Source organism: Cyprinus carpio, chromosome A4 (assembly GCF_018340385.1).
Source record: "Cyprinus carpio isolate SPL01 chromosome A4, ASM1834038v1, whole genome shotgun sequence".
NCBI classification, from domain to species: Eukaryota; Metazoa; Chordata; class Actinopteri; order Cypriniformes; family Cyprinidae; genus Cyprinus; species Cyprinus carpio.
This window is the reverse complement of record NC_056575.1, coordinates 5,989,960-6,003,247: the sequence shown is the minus strand read 5'-3', so window position 1 is coordinate 6,003,247 and position 13,288 is coordinate 5,989,960. Positions and strand designations below refer to the sequence as shown.

The 13,288-nt window shown below is 36.5% G+C and overlaps 2 protein-coding genes across 2 annotated transcripts in view; one reads left to right on the top strand and one right to left on the bottom strand.

Annotated features, from left to right (window-relative positions):
• The window catches only part of LOC109061267 (calcium/calmodulin-dependent protein kinase type 1D), a 55,681-nt gene extending 45,202 nt beyond the window's left edge, over positions 1-10,479 (bottom strand). Inside the window, exon 1 of the mRNA XM_042738770.1 lies at positions 9,973-10,479. Coding sequence (XP_042594704.1) covers positions 9,973-10,070 — 98 coding nt within the window. The 5' untranslated portion in view covers positions 10,071-10,479. The remainder of the gene's footprint in view (positions 1-9,972) is intronic.
• The window catches only part of LOC109054944 (ADP-sugar pyrophosphatase-like), a 71,992-nt gene that overhangs the window by 49,867 nt on the left and 8,837 nt on the right, over positions 1-13,288 (top strand). The window lies entirely within an intron of this gene.

Genomic DNA, 13,288 nt, shown 5'->3' with positions numbered 1-13,288 from the left:
CAAAAATATTTTGCATTCTTCACACTGCAAAAATAGTATGAGTAGTATAGTGATAGGATGTAGGCTAATTCCTACTAATGCTAAACCTGACTAATATATAAATAAGAAAACTGCTGCTACAGTATTTTTAAAATTTCAGTCTAAAGAGACATCCTTGCTGCTTTTATGCAAGTTCCAATTGTCCATGCTGTCGTCTTACATTTAAACCCAATCAGGACAAATAGTCCCAAAGAGGAAAACAATTTAACATTATTTTTGGTTGGTGATGGTGCACTAGTGTGATATTCATTTAGCCTGCAATTACAGCTTTACTCTCTTAAATACTCTAAAAGATTTACACAGAACTATGTGTATGTGTCTTCATGGGTTAAAAAACTGTTGGAAACCACTCTGAATGTATTGTTTTTAAAAGAAGTGTTGAATCAAATGAGAAGATTTTAAGCAAACAAAAACAATAGCATAAATCAATGTGCCGCAATACTTCTCAATTTCAAAAACAAGCATTTCTACCAAAGGCCACACACTCAATCCAACATTAGTGAGCCATGCTGAAATACAGGTCTTCATGAAGGCATCAAGTGAAACCCTTGCTGAGATGTAATACAAATCCACTAATCACAGGCATATTATACCTGCTACACAACAAGCAGGGCATAATTAATGACTCACATATGTTTGAAGGGGCTGCAAAGTGTCAATAAAAACATTGCCAGGGAAATGCTTTCCTGTCTAATGGACTTGAAAGGTGTGTCAGTGAGTCTAATCCTACTTGAAATGAGCGGTGTGAAGTGCTGTGTGCGTGGGCAGATTCTGCTTTCAAAACGGGGACGTCCCAAAAATGAGTACGGGGGTGTTCATATAAAGGTCATTCAAGGTACTAAATAATGTCTGTTATAAGGGCCTTTCGGTTGACAGCGATGTCATTTGTGCATGTCTTTCAACAACATTAACAAAGAAGAACAACATTAACAACAGGAGGATGGAGGACACTGTGATCGGAGCTGTGTTTTTGTTGTGTCTCGCGGGACTCAAAATAATGGACATGGAATGTCGACATATACGTAAAGCGATTAAAAGATTGGAAAGGAGGACTAATAATCACCAAAGACAACTGGCAGTGCTACATTTGCTACAAGTGCCTGCACTTCAGCGTCCGTATATTTATCGCTGTTCGTCATTATACTTGCCAAATAAGCTGACAAAATGTTTACAGTATGTTACACGGCGTTTTAAATAATGGTGGGTGAGGGCATTTTCGAACGCGTCTGGCCAATCAGTGTCTACTTACATCACAGGTAGTACCAGTTGTGCTGGTTAGACCCTGCTCCAGAGCAGGAGCTAATCTGGTTCTTGAAAAAGGCAGTCTGGTACTGAAAATGCCCAAAAGTGAACATTCTTCAAAATATCGTCTTTTGCGTTCAACAGAAGAAAGAAATTCATACAGGTTTGAAAGAACTTAAGGATGAATAAATAACAGAATTTCCATTTTTGGTTGAACTATCACTTAAAAATTTGGGATGGAAAAACAGCAATCACAGTACAGCATAATATGATTATTAAAATTCATTATTATTAAAAAAAAATCTTATTATTTTTCCTATTTTGGTTACACAATAAACTGTACATGCCATTTATTTCAAACATATGCTCTTACAGCTTTTGTCTGGGATGACCTGTCAAAGGAATGAAAAACTAAGAACATTATATAACACATATTATTTCACTGGTATTGTCACAATTATCTGAGATATATATATATAGTTTGAAGTAGAAATATTAAAAAATATTATTTTCTAAATTTTTATTGCGTCCCTAGAGTTTTATAATGTGCTACTTGGGGAAAATAAGTAAGCCTCAAGCCCTGGATCCTCAAAATGACATAATTTGTAGAGCAGCTGCAATATAATGTAACCTAATCAAATGCAACAAAGGCAAGCTGAAGTCTATAAAAACACATAAGACTGTTTGTGGGTGGCGTGTTGTTGTGCCCATGTTGTCAGCAGCAGATGGGATTTGGGCATAATCTCATTCAGAATCTGCCTGCTCTTGTTAAGTGAACAAGCTTTGCTGATAAACATTGGTGACACAAGTACAGACGGTCATCCCCTTGGCTGAAAGTGATGGCAGGAACCAGACCATACACTCAGATGAACAGAAGAGAGGGTGAGCAAGCCAAAAACAGCAGAGCTTGAAGAGAGACGGAAGGGATAATCTCCAGACGGGTTTCCTCCACAGCGAATCCCATTTGCTTTGATCTGTACAGATTAAGCTGGCACTAATGACCTCAAAGCCGAACAACTTACAGAGTTATTGTGAAACTTCCTGCAAACTAGCCTGTCAACATGTACTGGATGACACTACATTCATGAAGATCTCATCATGTAGTTTCTCTGTTAATACCTGACGGACACTCGTGCCGCATGCGTTGATGGCACATAACAGATGGTTGTGTGAGCTGCACACATGGGGGGATCTATTAGAGCGTTCACAAGATGTTTGCATCAGAGGAAACTTGCAAAACTGTGCGTGTTTTTGTTCTCTAAAACAGATTGTGCCACAGGGGCCAGTTTAAGAGAGAAGGAACTTTTAAAGGAATTTCTTGCAAAGCTGTCAACCTCTTCAGACCCGAAATCAACAACAAACTTTTCTGAACAATTTGAATTCACCAAAATGGAGAAATTATTTTATACTGAAAAAAGTACTCACTTTATCTTTAAGCATATTTTCTGTCACAGTAAGCGCAACTTCCCCTTTCTGAATGCAGACATTGTAAAAGCTCAAGTTTACACATTGGACAGCTGACTCAGGATCTCAAGCTTACCACATCACTGAACAGCCGTTGGGAACACTTTCACAGACATGAAGACACACTCTCGCAAATAACAAAACCTTTCAGTTTCAGCACTGCAAGAAATCTTTTTCTTTCTCTTTTTCTTGTTTTCCAGTATAAGTATTGCAACATCCTTGAAATAATACACAAATATATATATATATATATATATATATATATATATATATATATATATATATATATATATATATATATATATATATATATATATTAAACGAGTGCTTTTTCAATTAATTTTTTTTTCTAATACAAATTTTCTATTCATCAAAGTATCCTAAAAATGTTTCTTGAGCATCAAATCATAATATTAGAATGACATCTTAAGGACCATGTGACACTGAGGACTGGAGTAATGATGCTGAAAATTCAGCTTTCCCATCAGAGGAATAAATTGCATTTCAAAATGTATTAAAATAGAAAACTTATCATTTTAAATAATATTATAAATAATATTTCACAATATTACTGTTTTTACCATATTTTTGTTTAAATAAATGCAGCCTTTGTGAGCATAAGAGACTTACCAAAATTTCAGTATTCGGTACCGATACCAGTGAAAATCCACGGTTCTCGGTACCAATTTCGGTACCAAAGCAAAACACAAAAATATGCTAATTAAAAAAAAATTACTTTTTATCACTAAAAATAAAACCAATGCCATTCTTTATACTTATTTACAATTGTGTTTAAAGTTTTTCTAAAAGTAATATAATTATGAAAAACAGTAAACAAGTTTTACCCAAATTTAATTTGTCTTTTAATTAATGAAATTTAAACACATTTTAATTTTTTTTTAAATAAAGGGGATTTGCTATTAAAATTAAAACATGGAAGAAATATTGTGTGATTTATTTCTTTAAAAGATAAAGTTTTATAAATTTTTTCAACAGTAGTAGCAGTATCACATACATTCTACTAAATAATAGTAATATTTCTAGCACAATGCCTTTATGTAAAAATGAACTTTTATTTTGACGGGTTGCCGTGAATACCGTTAAATTGACACTGGTTTTACTCAAATGAAACGGTAAAATGCTTGTGAAGTGACTCAGAACAGTTCTGGTGATGTTGTTTATGTATTTATGTCCTCATTGAGACGGCAGATGCTGAAATTACTGCAAGCGCCACGCACTTCAGTCTATGTAGTAAACAAAACCGCACGTCTCTGCCATTCATTCATTCACACAGAGACGCGCAGAACATGCAGGATTCATATTTCAACCAACTTTTGCGGCTTAACATTTACAGATACTGGTCCATAAGGAGATTTGAATATGCTAACTTTGACAAATTCCGTGACTGTCCTTATAAAAATGTAAGTTTAATTTTTATGACTGGATTTTGAGATTCCGTCCGCGTTTTCTGCTTCGCGGAAATCATAGCGCTGTAAGCGTCAAGAAGCAGGTTGACCGGGTACTCGGTACCACCGGTACTTAAAGAAACCTGGTACCATGACATTTTCATTTTTTTAGTACGACTTGGTACCGAAGTACCGGGTCTTTTGACAACACTATTATACAGTACAATTTAAGTGGACAAAAATTATTTAGTATACCTTTAGGTGACTTTCTGCACAACAACACAGGCTTTCCTCATCTGCAACCCAGCACAGCGAGTATCTGTGACAAGGAGTTTATAATAGAATCTCATTTTGAACTCTGGCTCGCCCTGTAAAAGTCACTTTAATATAGTACAGTGAGGAGGGATGGAGAAACAGAGGGATATAAGTGAGAGAGAGAGAGAGAGAGAGAGAGAGAGAGAGAGACATTCTTAAATAGAGGACAAAGCCAGGAGCACAGACCTGAAAATGGAGCAGGCAATTAAGGGCTTCATGGCCTCAATGTTTCCTTTCTCTCTCTCTTTTTTTTTTATCTCTCCCGTGCCTTTCCTTTCTCTCCTCTAGGGTCATCTCACCAGGTGCATGACATGTGTGTCTTTTAGATTGTGGCTGTGAGAGTTTTCTAACAGTAGCATGCTATACCTGACACACACACACCTGTTTAGTGATCACATGACCTCTTGCAGCCTCTGGGCGCTTCACATACTGCATAATTCAGTTCAGAGAACAACACTGGAGGTGTTCACACACACAGATGAAACACAACACTGAATTATCATGTCCCCGAGCTACTAGGCAGAGTAGACAAGTCTATTTCTTCATATTCATAGTGTGGATTTGACATTATTGTTATTGTTAATGGTCCTTGTTAAGGTAAGCATCACTATTACTAATGCTCCAAGGGTTATGGAACATTATACGGCACAACTTCCAAATATTAAATTTAAGTGCATAATTTGTTAGAGACATGAATGGCTTATACTTAAAATAAAAACTAAAACAGTACTTATATAACACTTAGATTGGTGGGCTTTTTGAAAGAAGTCTCTTATGTTTACCAAGGCTAAAAATACAGTAAAAATGGTAATATTGTGAAATGTTATTACAATTTAACTTATAATTACAAATTATATTTTAAATTTTATTTTATTCCTGTGTTGGTAAATATAAATGTTTAGCAACCCCCCCCCCCCCAAAAAAAAAAAAATAAGAATCTTACTGACTCCAAACCTAAAATAGATATTTTCTTAATTTTATTTTTTTATTTCTATCTTTTATTTTAGAAATGTATTTTATAAATATAAATTCATATTTAAAATGGTTCAATATATTGAGTTAAATATTAATTATTAATATTAAATATTACAATAATTCTTAAATACTATTAAAGTATTATATTAACTGAAATAATATTACATTAATACTAAAATATTACAATAGAACAATATTAAAAGTCGTCTTAATTTAACTGTGCCATCACAAAATGCAGATAATATATATAATAGTATAATAAAGTCTTAACTGAACACTTACTGAACTTACTGAACAATACACAAGCCCCCTCCAACTCACTGTAACAGTTAGTGTTAGAGTTAGAGTTAGTGTCTTTGGTTTTTTACATCTGATGAAGAGGTTACACAAGGTTTAAAAGTAGAATCTGAGAAATGAGGCAATGATCCAGCACTTGCATACACAAACACAGAGCACAAAAGCTAGAAAAAGCAAGTGAAGTCATTCCTATGTGGCCATTCAGGGCCAAACAAGCCGGAACTTGAATGATTCATGTGACTCCAAGTGTGAGATGGTCAGGAGAGGATGTGAAATAGCCGAGGTCTCGTTTCATGTCTGAAAACACACGGTTTTAGAAAGCTGCCCCTGCAGAGCCCAACTGTTGAATTTGACACATCCGTCAAGAATATGGGCAGAAATACCCTCCGCTCTGCTAGAAACGCCAACACAGCCGTCGTTCTTCAGGAAAAGCCATGATAGAGCAAACTAACAGAGTTCTAAGTATGCTGCGGATTTTCCTTGCCATTTTAGTACGAATCAATAATCAATATTTTCAAAGAAAATAATAACACTAAACTGTGAATACAGTAAAGATCAGGCATGCTGTGTACTGGTTTATAATGGCCAGTTGGATGTCTGTGGGTGGATAAATAAAATCAGTGTGTGCCATGAGCGTGGGAGGAAAGGACCATACGATGCCAGCAGCATTTTAATAAGGGGGAAAATGAAGATCAGTGAGACCCTCTTAATGGTATGCTTGAACGGGCCAGTCGGAGTTGCCATGACTCCTGTCTTTTGGGTTGCTATGACGGCAGCGTCTTCACATTGAGCTCAGATCCACCTAATCATAGGTTTAATAGATGTGTCCTCACAGACACGAAGCTCTTCTATTACCAAATACTCCCCCAACTGATCTTGCTCAGTTTATTTACATCAGCGTATTCTTGGGACACCTTGTTCTTGCTACAGTAATTATATTAAATATATTAAATTATATCCCCCTGCAGTCACTAATTGTATCCCTTAAAACTCATCTTTGATAACCAAAATGACATATTTAACTGTTTTTCCAGTAAAAATAAATTCTTGATGTCTTAAAATGGCTTGAATATAACTCTACAACCTTAAAGGGTTTGTTCAAAAATTAATTTTATTTTTCACATGATTTTTTAAATTTCAAGCCATCCTAGGTGTATATGACTTTCTTCATTTAGACGAATACAATTGGAGTTATATTAAAGGGGTCATATGACGTTGCTAAAAAGAACATTATTTTGTGTATTTGGTGTAATGCAATGTGTTTATGAGGTTTAAGGTTAAAAAAACACATTATTTTCCACATACTTATTGTTTCTTCTCTGTGGCCCGCCTTTCTGAAACGTGTCGATTTTTACAAAGCTCATCATTCTGAAAAGCGAGGTGTGCTCTGATTGGCCAGCTATCCAGTGCGTTGTGATTGGCCGAATGCCTCAAGCGTGTGACGGAAATGTTACACCCCTTAACATACTGTGATGCCATCTCCCGGCGTGACGAGACAAAACCAATAAAGTCCATTACAATCAAGGCATTTGTTGCATCCAGTGGGGACATAATTACTGATTATAATGACTTATACTGTCTTTTATGCATTTTATGCGGATTACGCCGCATAAACATAAACAATGTCTGCATTTGTAATCGGAGAAATGACAAACAACAATCACTGCTCTACACTGCTCAAAACTCACGTTTGAATCATCATTGGCAAATTCTTTAAATATGTAAATGTTCTTAGAGACTGTGAGTGAGAAGCTGGAAGCTGCAAAGTTGGAACTGCCCAACTTTATAGAAACAGACACCGGCATTGTAGGCTACTCTTCCAGGAAACAGGCCTCGTCCTCCATAAAATGCGCTGCACACATCTGAATATTTGGGTTGAACTGTTCTGGAAAAGTGTTGTAAATACAACTTAACCACTGATTTCTAGTTGTGTCCTCTTTTGGAAGACCAAACAAAGTAGTTACGCTTTTACAATGAAACACATGGCGGTGGCAACAGCGAGAATAAAAGTTACGCCTTCTTTCTTTGTGTGAACATTTGGGCGGCGTTATGAACATCTTTCCACATCGTTACGTAGACGTGGGGGCGTGTTAGAACGAGCCGCTTTAGTCCTTGCAACTTTACAGAGCTTCTTTATGCACCAAGAGCTTGTAACACTCCAAAGAGAAAGGAAAAATTTCATTCGCATCATATGACCCCTTTAAATCACCGAGTCATTTGTGTTCATCGCTGAGTTCAAGCGCTACACACTGGATCTCACAGCGCTTTTTAAAGCTCGCGTGACCAAGTAAACGCATCTGCTCTAGTGAGCTCGCGTCGCGTGGCCAATCGAACTGTGAGCCGAGCGGATAAATGGTCCGTGTGGTGCAGTTAAAATGAGTCGCACTGTTTCGTTCCGCTTTTGCCACATAAACATTATATTGAACATTCTGGGAAAAATGTGTATGACCGTCTGTCATTTATTGCGCGTTAATGATTCCTCTAACTATTCTGTATTTTCATTTGTTGTATGAGATTGCTATGGAGTAGCAATTTGACAATTTCATTTAAATTAAATGTTCAATTAGTAAATGAATGATTGTTCAGATTTGCTGGTAAAAAAAATAATATTTATGGCCAGTAAATTTCCTCAAGTCACCAGCCATTGGCAGTTAAGGCAAAATGTCAATTTTAGGCCCAGTGTTAAAGTATCACCATGATCATTAAATAAACCTCTCAGAAGTGCATTATGAAATTTGGACACAATCTATTCAAGGACTGTCTTCCTCCAGCGCAATAATCCGACCTGGTTAATCCGACTCGCCCCTGGTTAGCACACAGAGATTAAATTACTGGAGTCAAAGCAAGCGGACAAACCGCCGCAGCACGTATAAATACTATGCAGGCCTGTGAGGGCACACAACCAAAACACTGCATTGGTGCACCTTACTGTAAGCTATAGCAGATGGCACATAGGTTCAAATTTATATGTCCAGAAGGCACTTTAATACAACTAACTAAAAAGCTGAGAGCAAATCACTTGTGTGATGAATGAAAACATGCATGCAGGATGATGCAAGTGGCTGCAGACTGCAAAGCAGTCCCACCATTTACCATCAAACACACGTGCATGACCACAGCCGCTGCAAAAGCACTGCGTGTGGGGTAACGGAAATCGCTATGTCCCTTCACACATTAAACAAAAACCTTTGTTTAAGTTTTTCACAATATAAGTATGAAAGAGCTCCACCAAAACACCTTCAGGGCATCAAAAACACTGTTTTTGCAGTACTGACTCTCTGCTTATAGAAAATGAATGAATAATGAAACCACCATCAACACTATTGCTCCTCTTGTGTAGCTACAACAAAACATTTATGCTCGGAAGGAAGACCTGTTGGAAAATCCAGTTTAAACTGGAACATGATAGCTGGTTTCAAGCTGGTCCAAAAGGGGTCTGACCACCTTAAACTGGCATTTGTTGCTGGTCCAAGATGGTCAACCAGCTATAGTGATCATATCGGACCATAAGATTGATTTTACAGTTGTTTGTTAATGATTATAATTGATTGTTTACTAGTTCTTTGTTTACCAACAAAACAAGCGGAAACTAATCTATTCCGGTTGAAAACATGCGTTTACAGCATTAGATCTCCCTTACACACAATTTACTATAGTACCCATACACTGTAAAATGTTTACAGTAAATAAAATATAACATCTTTGTTTCAATTTAGCTTGTCACGATATTTTCGTTATTTATACTGGAATGTATGGGCTTCAGTTACATTTTCTTTATTCATAATTCAATTCAAAGAGGTCAAAAGTGTTAATTTTTTGCTTTGATGTTACTTAAAAAGGCAGGATTAAAACTACTGTTGTTGTATTGTTATTAGCCACCACTGCCATCAAAACAAACAAACAAACAAACAATCAAGAAGAGACAGAAATATACTGACGCTGTTTGAAAGTATAACGTTAATCACAAATTAATAGTAGAAGTCGTTATTGAAACCAATATCATACACAAGTCTAAGACGATTTAGGCAATTGGTTTTTAATTGCCAGACGAGCCAACAAGTCCCCAAACACCTCTGTAAAACCAGCAAACCAGACCAACCCGAGAGACCCGCCTCTGAGTTGATGCAAGATGTTAATTTCAGTAACGTTAGTCATTATAATATCTGCAGTAACTACGGTGAAACTGTGGTTACTATGGTGAATTCTCGTCAAAGCCAAAACAAAAGTTACTCACGTCCCGAGCACCTCCTTGAATTCAAACATCTCCTTGATATCATCGACCTGCTTCTTCCACGTGCAATCCCCGCCGGCCTCTCCGTTCTCCCGAGCCATGGCGGAAAAAAAATAAAAACCGGGGACGACCGTAGATGGAGATGTGAGCGCTGGAGATCCCCGGAGATTTTCCCCGCTTTCCCACGCTGCACTTCCTGCTCTCTGCTTCTCTTTCTTCCCTCGCTTTCCCCGCTCGTACCGTTAGCGAAAAACCCCGGTGAGGATCTCCCGCGTGCGCTCGTCTCCCTCAAGCAGTTTAAACGGTTTGACGTAAATAGTTCGGAGAGACGCGTGCGTGTGTGTCACCTCTGAGGAGTCTTAACGGCACCTGTGCGGGTTTATTCCGCCCCGCGCGGCTGCTGAATGTTTATCCCGCGCGGACTGATGCGCTGCATCCGTTGTTATGGCAATGAGGAGAGAGAGAGAGTGAATGAGGAGGAGGAAGATGCTCTGCTCCTTACCGCGCGACCTGACAAAGAGCAAATGCATAAGAAATATGGCAAGCCGTATTAACATTCAACTAACACGCATCTCTTGTTTTTTTTTTGTTTTTTTTTTTGTTTGTTTTGTTTTAGTTTTTTGTTTTGAGCACTTACTAGTATTTTTAATGAATAAGATTAAAATAATTAACGTTGCCACTAGTCTCTATCCCAGTTGCTAGAAGTAAATATGTACTTGTTACTGGTAATAAATTCCAATCAGTATTCCAATTGCTACTGGTACCTATTCCAGCTATACTAGTATTGATTATTTAGATGGGCTACTAATGATTTAACTGACCATTAGTTATCGGTATATATTCTGTTTTTTACCAGTTTCTTATGAGACAGTGAATTGTTATAAGTACCCTTTTTACCTCATTAGTAACTTTTTAATTCTACTTTATAATTTTTTTTTTACATACATTCAAGATTAAGCATTTATGCTTATGTTTCAGATAATGTGTGTATCATACATTAGTGTTTACCATTCAACTAAGAATAGTGTTCATCAGGAGTATTACTACTTAAATTTTAATCAAATCTAACGAATAAGATTAAAATGTTAATAGTAATATATGTATAACACACTGGTGTTTAACGGGTAATAGTGTTTACTCAATTAATTTTAAAAAAGGAATAGATACTAGTACTATTGTAACTATAGAATGAGTACTAGCTATGTAATAGTTATTAGTGTAAGTACCAGCAAAAGTCGAAATACATACTTGTTTGATGTGATACATAATAACATGTGAACCACAGATCCTCATAGGAATCAGTGGCAAAAATGGAATAAAAAAAATTGAATAAGTGTGATAATGATAGTGGCAAATGAATAAGTACTAGTATGGCATAAGTGACGAGTGACTACTTAGAAAAAACGTGTATTGTGGTAGGAGCCATGAAATAAAATTGACTTGAAAACTGAGTTTAATAGAGACTAGTCACTATTAAAATATGTACTAGTATATACGGTATAGTTAATTATACTGAAAAAGAAAGTATTGGATTGTTTTCTAGTACTTAAAAATTATATTCTAATAAAAAAGTTCTAAGGGAAAATGTTAAAGTGGCTTGCCATATGAGAGAGTAGAAGAGAGGAGGAGGAGAGACCGTGTGGCTGTGTGGATTGTTCGCATTGCACCAAAAGCATGCTCAGGTCCAACTGAAAAAGACATGCACCTGTTCAGATCAATTATTTTAATAAAGTCTAAACTCTCAGGTTACCCTGTAGGAAATTAAACTGTGATCATTTCAACACAGATGCATTATGGGACATGGAAGAAGAAGATATTAATCATAGTTAATAGTTACTGCATTTTAACGCATCAAAGTCAGTCGGTTAGGCAAAATAGTTTAGGTAAAAATCAAGGTAAAACAACACTTTGGCTACATATGGTGGCACCTATTAGCAAGCTAATGATAATAGTAGTGCACAAACTAGCTTTAGAGTTCTAAACGTGCCTGTGTTAATCAATAAAGTACACTTAAAATTAATGTATTGCTATTAACCAACACATAAACACTCGAATACAAATACAAATTAACACAGTTGTACAGTCATAACATAATTTATCTTAAGGGCAGCATGCTGCCATGTGACTTGATGACAAAGATGGTGACTGGAGTATTCACAGGGACAACCTTTGCATTTTTTTCCCCCAAAATTAGGCCCATCCACCTACTGTCCCTTAAATGTTTACACCTCCCACAATACAGCAATTTAAGGCTTAAAAAGCATGTTTGAAAGCAGGTTTTAACAGTAGGACCGAAGCTTGCTTGACACATGTCTGATGTGGATGTAGGCTGCAGGCTGTTCACGTTTATCAATACAGTCAGTGGTGAAGACAAAATGAGTGTGTGTGTGTGTGTGTGTGTGTGTATCAGTCAGCGCTGCTGTAGTCTACCGCTCATGAGTATTCCAGCTGCAAACCACTGCAGTTTCTCAGCTCTGGAAAATCTGTCCTTCCCTTTGCATTATGTCTCTCTCTTGTCCTCCTTCTCTCTTTACCAGCTCTTGAGTCAGCAGATCTAAGCAGTTTGATCTGACAGTCAGTCACCACTAACCCCTCCTCTGCTTGTCCCTTCCTCCCCCCTCCTAAAAGATATTTCTCCTCCGATTCCCGAGTCCACTTGTGCATTTGTGTTGTCAGTCATAAGGAAACATTCCCAAAACATGCAACCCAGGAACCACAGACAACAGGTGCTAATGAAGAGCCCTGTTCATTTGTTATTAGTTAAATTCAAATGAACATCTTGTTTGTCCTATTACATCTCATTTGAATGCAAATACAACAAAGCGAGAGAACTTTTGGGGAGAAAGAATATTCAGTAACAATATTTACAACAAGGTTTAACTGGTTAACATTAGTTAATGCATTAAGAATCACACAAGTAGCAAAAATTAACATGTTTCAAGCATTTACTAATTTTGGTCAATGTTAATGTAATATATAATTATACAACTGTTTATTGTTATATTCATGTTTGTTCATAAATGATTTACTAATGTTCATTTAAACAACTTGCAGTGTTAAAAATGTATTCCCATTAGTTTTGACTAATGTTAACATACAGAACCTTGTTGTAAATTGTTAAAACAAATATTGTGCATATTGAGTATTGCTGTATTTAAAATGTCTTTTAAATGAATTGTCAGTCATTTATGATTACTAAAAATTATTTTGTACAGAACGCCATTACACAACAATTTCTTGAGGTTGAAATATTTTAAAGCTGAGCAAAAAAAGCTGAACTAGTTTTCGTTTTGAAGGCCTAGAAATTAAAGTTAACTTT